The following is a 17,522-nucleotide window of genomic DNA, read 5'->3' on the forward strand; positions in this document are numbered from 1 at the left end:
CCTGCCCCCTCCCCTATCTACCTTCGGAAGTCCAGCCAAAAATTGCATTCAGAATCCACCGCCAGGGACTCGGATCTATACAACCTCCAATAAAATGCCTCAAATGCTTCATTGATTTTATCCGGAGCTGACACCAGCCCTCCCGCTTTGTCCCTAAAGCTGAGCTATCTCTCGTGCAGCCGCCTGCGCTAACAAATGGCTGGCCTTCTCTCTACATTCATAGAATACACCCTGCGAGCGACACAATTGGCTCACCGCCTTTCCAATCGATACCAGATCGAACTCCATCTGCAACCTCTTTCTCTCCACTAACAGCTCTTTCGTCGGAGCTGCTGAATATCACCGATCTACTCCCAAGATAGCACCGACCAACCTCTGCCTTTCCACCCTCCCAATGCTGATCCATGTGTGAGAAGGAAAATTCCCTCTCTCCCGGATGCCTAAACCTCAACAGATCCCTCCCCTCCCATCTGTGCCATGAATATCTCCCGTTCCTTAGCCATTCCTGACATTACTAACGACCTGGAGCTCGATCAAACCATCTTTGGGTCCAAAACCCCAGGTCACTGTCCGTGTGGAGTTTGCACATTCCCCTCCTGTTTGCATGGGTCGCACCCCTACAACCCAAAGATGTGCAGCAAGGATGGATTGGCGACGCTAAATTGCCCCTTAATTGGAAAAAAAAAATTGGATACTTTAAATTTATTCAAAATAAAATAATGTGGTACAGCCAGACTGTTGGCAAATAATAATTTGAACCAGTTTCCGCCAAACCCTTCCAGGTCAACATTGGATTTAAGGAAGCAGGGATGAGGGCTATATCGGGGGAAACGCAGAGATTACATAACCGGGGTCACAACCGGGAGGAGAGGGCACTACCATCTAAATCAAGCTGCCACATGGCACACCACTGCAGTTGTGTATACCATCCTACGCCACAATGCCCTAGTTGGAGGAAAACCTTCCAGGTGTGGAAGCCCAAGAAAAAATTTGAACTGCACAAAGAGAACTATGTGTACCTTTATCTCCAAACAGGAACATAATCTTTGACTGCATGTGCATGCCTACAATGTAATATTTTAATACTGCATTTAACATCAATGGCACTGGCTCTGAGAATAGCATTTATATCCGCAGAACAAATATCATAATCACGAAAGATTAGATTTCAATGCTCTTATTGCACAAAGTAAGCTATATGGGATCAAAGCTGAAACATTAATCCTTAAAGTCTAATTCCCAACTCTCTTATCGTCCCACTTTACCAACCACCCCAAAATTGTATAGATCAGCCCTTCTCCTGTATCCTTCAATCAAGATCTCTCCCCCTCCCCAGTTTTACTGGAACAATATCTTACTGATTCTTCCATTAGTTACAATTTTCATCCAAAGACCCACAGCCAACTCAAGTATTGAAGCAAAAATGACATAAATCACAGATTGCATAAATACCTGAGTAAACAGTATAAATTTAAGAGGAGTCTATTTTAGAAATTGTACATTCAGTCCACAATTCTGCTTAGTTTCACCTGTCACTAATTTTGAAAATGAGCAATCATTCCATGATCCCTCATTATATTCATGTCCTTGCAGTAATTGGGTTGCTTCCAAGCTTCTATTATCACGGCCAATTTTCTATCTATATTTTCCCCAGCAAAATTGATCATCTCTAATTGTGCTGAAGCAATGTTTTACTCAGGGGAGCATTTACCAAAATTATCTCTGCGAACGAAAAACATATAGTCACACTTCAATCTAGTACTAACGAGATTCAGTGCCACAAGACTACAATATAATGTTTTCATCGAAAGACAGATAGTGATGATTACAACAGTACACAATATATTAAGTCAGTCCACCAAGAACAAATACGTGGCAGAAATTTTCGACATAAAGGATAACTCACCTTTGGACTTTTAGGATTCCTTGCAGTTTGAATTAAAAGTTCTTCGCCCATTCTCTCTCTGTAATTGAGAACATTGTCAGACAATTATAAAAGATCTGAACTCCCATGTTAAACCTCAACAAAAGCCGTCAGTGTGCGTTTCCCAGACCTTGCCATTTAATGAATTTGTTCATGGAGATCTTGCCCAGGAGTGGGGATGGAGCAGTGTGACTGAATAGTTAAAAGTAGTCCAGTTCTACAAATGGTGGTCTTTGAGGAAAAGAAATATAGCTCAGTGAGCCTCTTCATTTTATTAAAATCATAATTATAAAGGACGAATTGTGATGAAAAACATTTTGGAATTCAAGCTTTGGCATCAATGTACTGACAATTCAAACACTAAAGCTTTTAATGATGCTCAGGAGAGTTGAGAACTTTGCCTTTTAAAGCTTTTACATACTGCACTTCTTCTAAAATCAGTGACATGTTAAGCCTTGAGGATATCGAAGAAAATGGGAAACTTTCTTGGGTGCATTTTGCCTAAAATATTTATAGTTTCTTGCTCTTACAAGTATCCACTATATCCCACACAAGAATAGCTCAATTCTTAACCAAGAGAAAGCCCAAGGGCATTTTCATAATTGAAGGATTTATGGCTTCACCAATTATTTTGCTTCCTATTCCTTGTAATGCACATGCTCCTGGGACAATTAGTGACGAGAAAGGCCAGCTGCCCTTTAAGTACTATCATTCCCCTCCCGCCACAAAACTATTAAAGAAGGATCATTCAAGGATAGCTTTAATTGGTGGAAGCTACAACCTGCACCCTGAAAATTCACAACCACAAATGTCTTGATCTGCATTTTTTCATGACCTACAGTATGGTTAGGTAACTCTGGCCCAGTAGACAATGGTGCAAGGGCCCTTCCTGTTGATTCCCTTCATTCCTGTTTCTTTTATTATGTCTTTTCTCATTTTTGGTCCATGGATCATTAATGGAGACATAACTAAGTCGAGCAGAGGAGACAATGAATTCAGTATTAAAATATTACACTGTTAAAGTTTTTTTATTTTGGACAGAAGAACCCAGACTTTATAGCACCCAAGCGGTTGGAGGGATTTGTTTCAATTGGTTAGCTGGTGGCCAATGGATTGCCAAGCAATCGATAGCCATTGGTTCCCGTCAGGTGGGGTTTTTCAGAGGAAACCCAGGAGAAGTCACTGGCACTCAAGGTGGAAGCAACTCTCTGTCTCTCTGCTCCCTACTGTCTGACAACAGAACCATCTAGACCCTGAAAGAAGCTGTCTCTTTCTCTCTCTAATGTTGGCTAGCTGTAAACCATTACAGGCTGCAGCCATCTGAAAGCCTAGACTGAAGAAACAATCTACCTAAAGACTCCTCGCATCATTATTTTACACCTGTCTTTTCTCTATCTTTGTTTGTCTGTGTAGAGGGTGGGGCAGATTAAAAGGGAGGGGTTAGAGATTAGATAGTCGTTAAGCAGTTGTATTTGTTGCCTATTTAATTATAGTTACTGATAACAATATAAAGCTAATTGTGTTTAAATTTACAAACCCGGTGACCAGTTGCTGGGTAGCCGAAGACCTTGGGTATTTCAAAATACAAGTTAATTTCAACCGTGTTGTGACTCCGGGTCAAGTGGGGCTGGAACTGACCGTGCACTGGCCCAGTGTGGTTCGCTTTAAGTGAACCGAGGTAACAACAATTACTGCAAGTAAGTACCACAGGTTGAAACAGTCATGTGTAATTTCTTTCCTGTGGTAATGTGCTTAAAGAGAGGCCTTGTGGTCCAGCGTAAGCATAGTGGCAGCAACTCTCAAAAGGGTTATCCATTTTGCAACAGTACTAAGTCAGAAGTTACAATGAGGAGATGCAGACGGCCAAATTCAATTTTGAAAAAAATTCCTGAGAAAAAACACTTCTTTTCATTCAATGTTACAGAATATAAACCAGATTAACTGTTTCAGCAGACCATGCTGCTGTTTTAGCGCCGTTTATCCAATTAATGTAATTTTAGCATGGGACAGCCTCCTCATAGCTCCTTCGCTGCAAGACGACTGATGCTGGCAGAAAATCAGTCTCCTTTTGAGCCACTTTTCTTTTACCAAACTGACACATGCACTGATATGGATGCCACTCTAAATGGCTAGCTATGCTCAGTCACAGCTGACTGCTGAGGCTTCTAGTTTTAGGGCACTAAACGAGGTGAAGAAACGGAAATCTAAAAACTAACTTCAGTATCTTTTCCCAGGGCTCGCTCTCATAAAAGGCATGGCTCCAGCCCATTTTCATAGTTCCAACTATCACATTCTGTTTGAATACATCAGTCCCCAGCTTCCGGTACATTTCCTCGCACTCATCCAGTGAAATCTGGAAAAAGCCCAACATGAATGCCAGTATGGCACCTGAAAATAAAAATTGCAAATCAATACAACTAAGTTCCATTTACACAATTATAATTAGGTGGCACTGCATTTACAAACTTTGACCTATCCGTCCAGTTAAATTAGGAGTGCTTTTTGATTGTACAATGACAGGCTGAGAGAACTGGTCATGGCAGCAACTTGAGGGAATCAAGATGAAGCACAGAAGTTGTACATTAGCACCGTTCAGTTTATTGGCATCAACCTCAACATGCTGGCACCAAGATGCCACACTGATAACTTTGAATTCATTACTACGATGAGCAGGCAGTCTGGTTAAAAATCGGAGTGAGGCATTTACCTAGTATTAAAGATCAGTTAGTATATCCTCTATAGCAGGAAAAGTTCTTGCTTTTACACATCACCAGAGGACGTTCAAAAGCACAGCAAGGTCCCACAAACGGCAATGCAAAAATAACTGGATAATGTGCTTGAGTGATGTTGGCTAAGAGATCATTATTAACCAGGGCAGCAGAGAGAACTCCCCTTCTCTTAATGAAATGGTGCCATGTGATATTTCACCACCAGCTGAAAGGGCAGAGGGAATGTTAGTTTAATGTCTCATCTGAAGGATGGTGCATCTGACAATGAACAGTTAGCCTAAACAATATACTTGGGTCTCTGGGGTGGAACTTGAACCCAGACTCAGATGACAATGCTACAATGGAGCCACGTTGCTATTAAAGAATGCAGATATCATGGGGACCGTGCTATTCGAAGAAACAGATAATTAACATTTTTCAAGCTTCTGAACTAGGTTAATTCAATAAATGGGAATTTACATGGATTTCCTAAAAAGGTGTTTGATAAAGTTCCTCATGTAAGCCTATAAAGGATATTAAGAACTAAGCAAGTGTTGCACATGTTGTCAGCAAGAATTGAGAACTGGCTGGTAATAGAAAATAAAGCATTAATAAATAGAAAATGTTCTATGATGGGATGCTAACCAGTGCAGTTCCACAGGGATGCATCGCCAGAGCCTGCTATTTTCCATATTTGCGAATGATCGCACTATTAAATTTTTTAACGATGCTGAGCTCTCTGGGTGGATAATGAGGATGAAACAGATCTCGAGATAACCAATTATATGGAGAACATGAGATACGATTCAAGTGGCTAATATTGGGTGTTGCATGTGGGAACAAATAATCATGACATGTATAAAATTGAACCGTCCTATTTTTTGGAGACACTGTCATGCGAATCCAGCCAAACAGAGGGGATGGAGGTTCTCCTGTCTGTCACCTGGAAGGATTCAATATGAAACGGGTTTTCATTGTTAGCTACCGAATTGCCAAAATACCCAGTCGGTATTTTTAACAAACTGCGATGTTAAAGAAAACCTTCATTGGTAGAGACAGGAAATGTATTAGTTAACAATATCCAGAAATCATCTGGCCAGTGAGAGCTAGGTATTGAATGAGGCAAACCCAGAACTAGAATTGGCCTCAAATTCATCTGTAAAATGTCACCACAGTTTCTGATAAATAATGCACTAGAACAGATGAGCTTGAGGCCCGATCTGGAGTATGTAAAGAATTCATTAAGAGTGACCAGAAAGCCTGGAATCTAAAGGAATTAAATAATTAAGAAAAAACTTCCCATAGAAATTTAGATTTATTGGAATACGACTGAGGATAGACATGATTTGGGTTTTGAGAAAAATGTAAGATTTAGAGGTTGAAATAAGCATGCTATTTAACTTGCAGTCACAAGTACAAAATTCACAAGCCAGGAGCTTGATCAGGATAAACTTTATTTCTTAAACCCCTATGCTTCTCTCGATAATAATTGGAGAAAAAGACTCTCAGACATGAAAGCCGACGTTGAATTGATTGGTATTATTTAAATGAAGCTGGATCACTAACTGATGGGGTGACAGCAGCAAGGAGGTCAGTGGGGGAAGAGAGAGATACTGACAGCATTTCTTTTAAAAAAGGGAAAGAGGGGACTAAACACAATTTTCTTAAAGTAAAAAATCAAGTGTTTATCTGGAAGGCCTATCTATAGAAGAATAATCAGACGCAAGCATGGGACTGAACGGTGGCGTAATGGTTAGCACTGCTGCCTCGCAGCACTGAGGTCCCAGGTTTGATCCAGGCCCCGGGTCACTGTCCAAGTGGAGTTTGCACATTCTCCCCATGTCTGCATGGGTCTCACCCCCACAACCCAAAAAGATGTGCAGGGTATGTTTGTTGGCCACACTAAATTACCCCTTAATTGGAAAACAAAAGTAATTGGGTATTCTAAATTTTTTTTTTTTAAATGGATTGAGCAGACTTGATAAGCTAAAACACCTTTTTTTATATAAATGTTTTTTATTCAGTTTTCATGTTTTAAATTACAAATTGTTAGAGAGAGAGAAAAAAAAGAACACGCAAAAATTAACATATATATTTACAGGTAAGCATCTTCGTAATAATAACTGTGGCCTCCCCCCTTTAGCCGGCATACATATTTTTGTGTTTCATTTTTATACGCTACATGTCACTGAAGAAAACAGATCAGTAAATTATTCAAAATACTTTCACTTTTTAAAAAATGTGCAACAAAAAGGCGTTGCATGCCAGAATTAATTTTAGTTGGAACTCTTGTAGACAGCAAAGGAAATATTCAATTCTTCAATAACATAGCTTCCACGTTCCAAAGACCCTGCCTAACCTGAAGGCTTGGATAGTCTTCTGTGCATTTAAGCATTTGCTAATTATGATTTAAGATTCTTCCCTTTAATTATTCGGCTAGGAATAATCACATCTATCTTCTCTGATTGTTTTGTTTCCTTGTCTAGGACATAAGATTCAATGCTTTAATTGTAATGCATTAGGCCAGAAGGATCTGAATGTTAACAACCAGTGCCCTCTAGTGCTTATGAATAGCAGTCAGCACAAATTTGTTAGAACACACTTTCCCTATTAACATGAACTGCAACTTACTTTTATATAGCATCTTTACATCGTAAAATATCTCCTAACACTTCACAGGAGGGACATTAAACACCAAGTCACACAAAGAGATATTAGGGCAGATGACCAGAAGCTCGGTCAAAAGAGTTTTATGGAATATCTTAAAGGAGAAAGAGTTAGAGAAGAGGAGGGAATTCCGTGGCCCCCAATGACGGTGCAGCTAAAATCAGAGTTATTCAGGAGGTCAGAACTTAAGGAGAGCAGAGAACCCAGAGGATTGCAGGGCTGGAGAGGATTACTGAAATAGCAGCCAAAAAAATGGAGGGATTGGAAAATAAGAATGAGAATGTTACAATGGGGATGGCGCTTAACCAGGAAAGCAGCCAATGTAGTTCAGTGAGCATAAAGATGACATGTAAACAAGACTTGGTGCGAGTTCGGACATTTACATGCAGACATCTAATTATAGATACAGAAATGGAAAGGTATTAGGGTTGATGAGATTACATAGAACATAGAACAGTACAGCACAGAACAGGCCCTTCGGCCCTCGATGTTGTGCCGAGCCATGATCACCCTACTCAAACCCACCCTATACCCATAACCCAACAACCCCCCCCCCCCCAACCTTACTTTTTAGGACACTGCGGGCAATTTAGCATGGCCAATCCACCTAACCCGCACATCTTTGCACTGTGTGAGGAAACCGGAGCACCCGGAGGAAGCCCACGCACACACGGGGAGGACGTGCAGACTCCACACAGACAGTGACCCAGCCGGGAATCAAACCTGGGACCCTGGGGCTGTGAAGCATTTATGCTAACCACCATGCTACCGTGCTGCCCCCATTACATGGGGTGGTGGGAAGAGAGAAAGAGACAAATGGGCCAAATAATATTTTAGACGTATTGTTGCTGTTAGCTATGATTTATGGGAACTCGTCTTTTTAAAACAGGCAGCAGCATCATATTGATCAAACCTTTCGATCAATTGATTTTTGTTTGGAGCTTCAACTTCAGTTTGATGCACTAAGTGTACTCCCTTCATGGAAAGAGAAACAGAGCGACATCACCTTGCTCTTCCAAAGATTTTGGTCAAGGGCTCATTTCCTACACTACTGCCATACAAGCCCTGGCTCTGGATTACATTTATAGCTTCCACTGTCGCAAGAACTTGATAGAAGCACGAACATCTGACTACAAGTTTAAATGTAGCACGAATGCCGGTTTGGCGTATTGTGGTACCACCAACTCTCAGATTCCTACAGAGTTGAGCTGTGGTCCCAAAAGTAGAATTAGTCCCAAAAGCAGAATTAGTTACACACGACCTAAGCTGTGATGCAACATGACAGAAAAATCCCTCTGAGGCTGACACCAGTGACTGAAGTTTGTCCATTTCGTTTTGGAAGCTAGCAGCATTAATCTTCTAGGTGGCAGAATGTGTTTCATCTGGAAAATATGCTTTGCCACCAAAATCCATCCAGTAACTTTATCTCGGGCAGAGTTACCAGACTCACTGGTCACAGTTCCAATCTGTCAGAAAGCAAATTTGGAACTGATGCTAATTACGTCTTGTTCCACAAAGATCGATGAGTGCAATAGATGTTTGGGTGCAGTATTAGAAGTAAATTATTTAGAACCAATCTCACGTGAGGAACAATACAACGCTCACAAAGAAATAAATAGAACTGGCAATAGGTGACAAGTGGCTGAATAACTCGCATAGCTACATTGAGGCCGATTTAGATTCTTGCCCCAACATGTAACCTACCTGTGCTCACCCCACAGATGTAGTCAAAGAGTTGATAGACTTGCTTTCCAGTTAGTTCTTCCAGTTTACGAAGTGTCTGAAGAGCCACCAGTCCCCTGCGACAAATAAAACATTGCTCTCAACACTTGCGCAATCTATTTTCATATCCAAGTTCATGCCTTTTTAGTAAGTGTAAAAAAGAATCAATAATTACTAAATTAAATGGTGCAGCAAATATTGTTGTGACAACCACAAATGTTCCATTCTACTCATTGCAAATAAACATTAAATTTTAACGCTCCCACCTCAAATATATATGCGAGCTTTGCGCACGAGCCGTGGGAGAGACCACATGTGAAGTGAGACACAGCCAGAGTGAGTGCAGGTATCGGGAATTTGAAACAGAATGGGAATTCGGTGCAGAGCGGAAAAAGATACTTTTTGCTTTTTCTCCTTGCTTTGTAACTTTTTAACATCTTCAGTGAGCTGCAGCAGCTGAGACTACAAGGGAGAGGGCTGATTGGTAAATAGTGGGGAAGCTCGACAAATCTTTAAAATGTTTATTGCTTATAGTTTAAAAATACATTTTGTACTTTATAATCTGTAAGGGCTATAATTGTTGTAACACGGACCAGGAAAGAAGGGCCATCGAGAATTAGATATAATCTTAAGTCATGGCAGGAGAGCCCAAAGCCATGGGTTGCTACTCTTGCTCCATGTGGGAAGAGGATAACATTTTCAGTGCCCAGGACGAGCATGTGAGCAGGAGGTGTCCCCAGCTACATTTACTGGAAGTCCAGGGTTCAGAGCTGAAGCGACAGCTGGGGACACTGTGGAGCATCTGCGAGGTGAAGAGTGTCGTGGATAGCATGTATAGAGAAGTGGTCACATTTCAGACTCAAGACTCTACAGGCAGGAGGGGAATGGGTGACCACCAGGCAGAGCAAGAGTGCTATGCAGTTCATGCAGGAATCTCCTATGGTCTTTCCCTGCAAAATAGATTTACCACTTTGGATACTGTCAAGGGGAAAGCAGCAACCGCCAAACTTGTTGCACTATGGATGGTTCTGCTAGAGATGGGAGGAGTAAAAAGTGTGAGAATGCAATAGTTATGGGGGATTTATTTGTAAAGAGAATAGATAGGTGTTTCTGTGGCCCCAAACATGTCTCCCTAGTGGTAGAGTCAAGGATGTCTCGGAGCAGTTACAGGATGTTCGGGAAGGGGGGGTGAACAGCCAGTGGTCATGGTCCACGACGTAGGTTAAAAAAAAAAGGGATGAAGTACTTAAAACAAAATATAGGGAGTTAGGAAGAAAGTCGATATGTCAGACCTCAAAAGGTAGCGATCTTGGGATTACTACCAGTGCCACGTGCTAGTCAAAGTAGAAATAGCAGGTTATTATAGGATATATATGTGGCTGAAAAGATGGCGTGATGGGGAGGGTTTCTAATCTCTGGGGCATTGGGACCAGTTTTGGGGAGATGAGATCAGTGCAAACTGGACGGGTTACACCTGGGCAGGATCGGGACAGATGTCCTGGATGGGATTTGCTAGAGTGGCTGGGGAGGGGTTTAAATTAAAAAGGCTGGGAATGGGCCCCTGTGTAAGGAGTCTGAGGAGAGGGAATCAAGGACAAACACAAAAGGACAAAGAGTGGAATAAGAGAAATGATAGGCAAAGAAATCAAGGACCAGATTCAAACAGTGAAAAATATTGTGAGCGGGGCAAGCAATGTTAAAAAGAAAAGCTTTAAGACTTTGTGCCCGAACGCCCGGAGCATTCACAATAAAATGGACAAACAAATCGGGCAAATAGATGTAAATTGGTATGATGTAATCAGGATTATGAAGACATGCCTGCAGGGTGACCAAGGATGGGAACTGAATATCCAGCAGCATTCAGTATTTAGGAAGGACAAACAAGAAAATAAAAGGCGATGGAGTTGCATTGGTGATTAAAGAGGAAATTAACACAAAAGTGAAGAAGGATTTTGCTCCGACAGTGTGGAATCTGTGTGGGTCGCGCTGAGAAACACCAAGGGGCAAAAAAATGTTAGTGGCTGTTGTATATTGACCCCTAAACTGTAGTGGTGATGGTGGGAATGACATGAAACAGGAAATTAGAGATGCATGCAATAAAGGAACATCTGTAATTATAGATGATTTTAATCTACATATCGATTGAGCAAACAAATTAGCCACAATACCAAAGAGGAGGAATTCCTGAAGCGTATACGGGATGGTTTTCTGAACTAATAGGTTGAGGAACCAACTGGAGAGCAGGCCATCCTAGACTGGGTGCTGTTTAATGAGAAAGGAATCATTGGCAATCTAGTGGTGCAAGATCCCTTGGGGATGAATGACCATATGGTAGGATTTTTCATCAAGATGGAGAGTGAAGTTGCTGATTCTGAGAATAAGCACCTGAATCTTAATGAAGGAAACTACAATGGTATGAGGCACGAGTTGGTTATGATCGATTGGGAAACATTACTTAAAGGGATGACTGGGGATAGGCAAGGAGTGCAAGATTGTTTATTCCTGTCTGGCACAAAAGCAAAACGGGAAAGGTGGTCAATCCATGGCTTATAAGGGAAATTAGAGATAGTATTTGCTTCAAGGAATCAAATAAGCATACTATTTAGCCAAGAAAAACAACAGGTCTGAGAACTAGGAGCAGTTTAGAATTCAGCAAAGGATAACCAATCGACTGATTAAGAGGAGGAAAATAGAGTACGAAAGTAAGCTTGCAGGGAACATACAAACTGACTTTAAAGGTTTCTATAGGTAGATGAAAAAAGAGTGGTGAAGGCAAATGTAGGTCCCTTACAGTCAGAAACATGTGAATTTATAATGGGGGACAAATAAATGGCTGAGCAACTAAATACATACTTTAGTTCTGTATTAGAACCTAATATTCCTAAAATCCTCCACTCGACACACTATTACTGTAAGACGGTCAAAAACATCCAAAGTTTGTGATTTATCTAGGACATTCTGATGCAGGGCAATTGCCCAATGCAAGCTTGCACTTACTGGCAATCGTCATACAATTGTTACCAGGGAACATCAAGGATTGGGGTTTTCCCCACTGCATCTTTAGGGTACTCCCAAGTTTAGACCTTCCAGAGCTGGAAAGTTACAGGCCACGATTTCCCTTCTACTAAAACTTGTTGACTCGGCAAGGTGTATTTTGTTCTATCAGGGAGTTTGCAGCTAGGAAAACCATTATTTTAAAACTACCAATAATGACCACAAAGGCTACAATTTAGCTTAAGAATTCAATTGTTTGTATCATATATCCAAGTTATTATAACAAGAATGAAATGCATCGAGTTAGAATTGCCCATGTTACAGGTTTAAGAAAGTGGTTAGACACAACGGGATCTGAAAAGAATTATTACAATTGCTTGATTACTTTTCAGCAGAGTTTAATGTCAGAAAATCAAGTACTGTACTTCTATTTAATTAGTTTTTTCATTCCATTGTATTACTACAATAATTCAGAATCTTACCTTGAGCTTGAGATTTTGACTTATTGTCAGTGCTTTTTGTTCGTTTAGAAATCAGGTTTATAAGCAGGGGAGATCCAGTATAATTGAATAACAAAAGAAAACTGGATGATTAGCCCAGAGAGGCGCGACAATTCCTTCACTGCAGCAATAGGGTTCATTAGAGGCATGGACTTGCCTTTGGGAGCTGCCTTTTGCAACAAACACAACAGTGTTGGGGTTGCTCTGAATCATAGCAATTCTCAGGTCAAACATTTGCAAATCCAAGTGAAAAGAGAACATGGCAAGACTGCTCAAAATTCACAATCTCTCAGAAACAATCCACAAATACGCAAGCAGTAACTGTCAATTGTACGAGGTATTATTTTTTAATATAATCTTTCTTAGAATATGGTGTCTCTGGCAATGTTCGCATTTATTTCCCATCTCTAGTGGTCTTTGCAGTGGCCTTTCTTCTTAAATCACTTACAGTAGATGTGAACGTGCTGAATTTTGACCAACCAACAATGTAGGGCTCGTCGGGAAGGTGTGTGACATGGAGGTGTCATGTGCCTCCTTCTATCTATTCTGATCATATGTTGTAGTTGAAGAGTTGCTGGTCAATAAACTACTTTAAATCTTTAAACTGAACCACTTGTGACTCCTCAACTCTTCAGTAAACTGTCAACCCTGGAGAGTGAGAAGGAGAGATGCTTAATCCTTATCCTCTGACTTTCATTGAAATTCAAGGTGAACCAGCCAATGTTGAGCCGCAAGACATTCATGGTGGGAGCTTCAATAAGGAAATGCTAATAAATGTCATTCTACATCTCGACAAGCTGCTGCTCTCAAGATTTTTGTTGTTGCTTACCTGGGCTCAATCGCAATAAAATATTTTTCAAACTTATGACCTTTTCTTTGGACTGGTTCACTGTTTTAAATACAGCCAAGAGCAACTTTTGTTTCCCTTTTAATCGGTCACCTGATTCTGCACCCACTTGAAATTGAAAAATTGAAAATCACTTATTGTCACAAGTAGGCTTCAATGAAGTTACTGTGAAAAGCCCCTAGTCGCCACATTCCGGCGCCTGTCCGGGGAGGCTGGTACGGGAATCAAACCGTGCTGCTGGCCTGCTTGGTCTGCTTTAAAAGCCAGCGATTTAGCCGAGTGAGCTAAACCAGCCCCTTGTAGGCTCACTGTAAAATGCAACTTCTATTTGAGTCGCTATCAAGAACGCCATGTCCCACAGACAAGACTGAAAAGTCCTTCTATAAAATTGGGGCAACGAGTGGTTTCAGCTTGCGTTGCCTCCTGTATGTTGAAGAAATAGATTTCCCTCTCTTGCGATCATATTGCAGTTTAACCTGGAGTGTGAAATCTTCCCGCAAGCATTTGCTGGACTCGGCCTCCAGAATAAAGGCCGAGAGAATATCTACTAACCAGAAAGAAACCTTGGCCCCTAACCCATAAATACGTCATGAGTCTTTCAGTTCTTTCTAATGTGATTCTTCTTCATAAACCTTGCTCAGCTACTCTAAGAAAAGATAATGATGATTGGCGTTACTGGTTTTGCATCCACCAAATGTCTAAACTTTAGGTGAACCTGACCCTTAATTTTGTACCAAACAAGTGGATCTTCATCCCTTACTCGCTGTCCTGAAAAATCTCACTTCAGAATTCCTAATGCATCAGTTTGAACGTTCATACTCCCCATAAGGTGTAGAAGGAAAAACTACCTGTTTGCACTCATTGGCAGACACGTTGGACTGCCAACCCACACAATCTGGGTTGAAGTTCTCCAGGTTCTTTCAATGCCGCGCCCTTAAGAAGCCATGATTCCATTGCTGTGATATGGATTTGTATCTAGGTGCCAGTAAAGTGCAATGGAAATAACAAACCTTTCTTCCCCAATGTACTGACAATGATTTTAACTTACAGCGTTGTACAATGGCAAAGTCACTTTACTCTGAAAGAATCAAGCAAAAGCTAAGCAGCAATGAACCCAACAAAAATTCAAGTGTAAAATCAAAGTCACATTTGGATCTCCAAGAGACCAAGCAAAAAACAGCAGAAACCTATTTCCTCAATTTGACGCTCAGATGGTATGTTGGTTGATGAAGTTACGTAGATGAATGGCTATCTTATTTTTTCTCTCAAATTTAGAGTACCCAAATCTTTCTTTTCTCAATTAAAGGGCAATTTAGCGTGGCCAATCCACCTAACCTGCACATCTTTGGGTTGTGGGGGTGAGACCTACACAGACACGGGGAGAATGTGGAAACTCCACACGGACAGTGACCCGGGGCCGGGATCGAACCCGGGTCCTCAGCGCCACAGCCACTGCACCACCCCGGAGGGCTACCTTGATGAAATATTAAATGCCTCACTTGAAACATTTATTAAAATCAGAAATTCAATTACCTCGTTCCTCCTCCATCGATACTCAAGACTCTAATGCCACGCCCTTTGATAGGGTTTGTATACCCAATCAGAGCCAGACTCTCCCTGACTGCATTCTGAAGGGTTTCATCATTTGCTTGCCTCAGACGTAACAAACAAGGAATTAGCTTCTCCTGTTTTCAAAAACAAGAAGATAATTTTAGAACCTCAATGTGCTCATCACAGGATTTCTAATGCATGTTTAATGGAATAGAATATTAGTACAGCTAGCTATCTTTGCCAAATTTAAAATGAAATATCAATGGAAGAAAGCAGTGGAAAAGAATAAATATATATTCAGTACAATACCTGTAACGGCCCACCAGTGTGTGTGTGTTTTAAGCAACTGATGTTCTACAATGTATACTAACAGCCCCCAGTGGTGCTGTGGTTTCTCTTCCCGCACCTAGTGATGCGCACAACAGACTTTTGTTGGTTTCCATAACATTTTTTTCCTGGAACAGGGTGCTAGCCTGTCACCAGAGGGTTAGCTTGAGGGGCATCGATCTACTTCAAGCATGCTGACCAGGAGTCGCTCCTGCCTGCCACTGGTGTGTTAGATACTCAACCAGCTGGCAGTAATATGAACGCACCTTCCTTGGAAGCCGTGTCCCCCCCCACCCCCACCCGTTGGACACACGCAGCACCGACCGGCGACTCCGAGCCGATGTGTCCCGAGGGTCTTGGCAGCTTGACCACCGTGGACCGGAAGTCCTGGGGTGGGATTTGAACCTGGTGTTTCTGGCTCAGAGGTAAGGATGCTACCCATCGTGCTGCTGCACTGGAACATTTTTTGCTGAGCTCAGGGTTAAAAGCTAGTTCCCAATCTTAACCGTGGGCCTATTTTGAATCGACTGAGCTGCTTCCATTGAGCCAACATCCCACCTGCTCCGGAGGTTGGAGGTTGACCACTGAAGCCTATGGTGCATCCCACTAATGTCCAAAATATCTCACTAATGTCCAACGTAAAAGGAGACAAAGTGAACAGTTCTCTTTAGGTGATGACATTTTGGTGCTTTGAAAGCTCGCAGACAGTCTACTCAGTACAGGAGTTCAAATCTGGAGTGCTCAAACTTCGAGAACAAGGCCACAAAAACGTATCCTTTCTCCAACTGAACTGAAAATTTAAAACTGTCCATTAACCTTTGTTTACCACCCTCAAGCCCTGGAAAAATCACTGGCAAGTCAAACCAGACAGGTTTCAAAGGTGTGAATGATAATATAAGATTGAAATTTCAATATTCTGAAAAAGGAAGTAAACTTTATTTTTCAAAGCACTCTCTTCTTTGTCATTCTTTACAAAACGTTGCCAGTTTCTTTAATCCACTGGCACTGATCAAGGGACACAAACAAATATATAATATTTTGCAGGGACATGAATAAAAATAAAATCAGGATAGGAATAGGGCCGCTCTGATATAGACAGGCAGAGATAGGAAAATGGCAGAAATATTAAATTATCATTTTCTCTTCAGGACCTAGAAGGGAGGCTGATCAGGTGGACACTAAATCAGAAGATTAAATTAGAAATAATATAATTACATTAACATAGGGGAAGGAATATTAAATACATCAATCAACCTTTCTGTCTGGACAATTTGTATCCATGCATTTTAAAGAGTCAGTAGTAGCACTCTTACACATATTCATTCATCTAGAATTAATAAGCTTGCAGAATGGGCAAATAATTGGCAAATGAATTTGAACACAGATGACGGTGAGGTATTACATTTTAATCATTAACGTGACGACTCTCGACAATCTAAGGATTTAGGTCTATGTGCAGTTTCACATTCTGGCCACTGGATGGCACTGTAAAGCACTGCCCTCTCAGAACTGACAACACCAGGTTAAAGTCCAACATGTTGGTTTCAAACACTAGCTTTCGGAGCACTGCTCCGAAAAAATATATAATATTTTGCAGGGACATGAATAAAAATAAAATCAGGATAGGGCCGCTCTGATATAGACAGGCAGAGACATTTTTACAGACAAATTCACAAATGCCAGATAATGCTTAGAATGCGAGCATTTGCGGGTAATTAAATCTTTACAAATCCAAAGATAGGGGTAACCCCAGGTTAAAGAGGTGTGAATTGTCTCTAGCCACGACAGTCGGTAGGATTTTGCACGCCCAGACCAGATGGTGGGGGGTGAATGTAATGCGACATGAATCCCAGGTCCCAGTTGAGGCCGCACTCATGTGTGCGGAACTTAACTGTAAGTTTCTGCTCGGCAATTCTGCGTTATCGCATGTCCTGAAGGCCGCCTTGGAGAATGCTTACCTGGAGATCAGAGGCTGAATGCCCTTGACTGCTGAAGTGTTCCCCGACTGTGTTACTGCCTGGTGATTGTCGCGCGATGTCCGTTCATTCGTTGTCGCAGCGTCTGCATGGCCTCGCCAATGTACCACGCTTCGGGACATCCTTTCCTGCAGCGTACGAGGTAGACAACATTGGACGAGTCGCACGAGTATGTACCGTGTACCTGGTGGGTGGTGTTCTCACGTGTAATGGTGGCATCCATGTCGATGATCCGGCACGTCTTGCAGAGATTGCCATGACAGGGTTGTGTGGTGTCGTGGTCGCGGTTCTGAAGGCTAGCTAGTT

The 17,522-nt window shown here is 41.6% G+C and overlaps 1 protein-coding gene across 1 annotated transcript in view; it reads right to left on the reverse strand.

Moving 5' to 3' along the window:
• Window positions 1-17,522, reverse strand: part of pnpla8 (patatin-like phospholipase domain containing 8) — a 104,539-nt gene that overhangs the window by 56,365 nt on the left and 30,652 nt on the right. Inside the window, exons 4-7 of the mRNA XM_038780236.1 lie at window positions 14,896-15,047; window positions 9,004-9,098; window positions 4,141-4,312; window positions 1,907-1,964 (exon numbers count right to left, since the gene is read on the reverse strand). Coding sequence (XP_038636164.1) covers window positions 1,907-1,964; window positions 4,141-4,312; window positions 9,004-9,098; window positions 14,896-15,047 — 477 coding nt within the window. The remainder of the gene's footprint in view (window positions 1-1,906; window positions 1,965-4,140; window positions 4,313-9,003; window positions 9,099-14,895; window positions 15,048-17,522) is intronic.

Source organism: Scyliorhinus canicula, chromosome 20, assembly GCF_902713615.1.
Source record: "Scyliorhinus canicula chromosome 20, sScyCan1.1, whole genome shotgun sequence".
Taxonomy (NCBI): domain Eukaryota; kingdom Metazoa; phylum Chordata; class Chondrichthyes; order Carcharhiniformes; family Scyliorhinidae; genus Scyliorhinus; species Scyliorhinus canicula.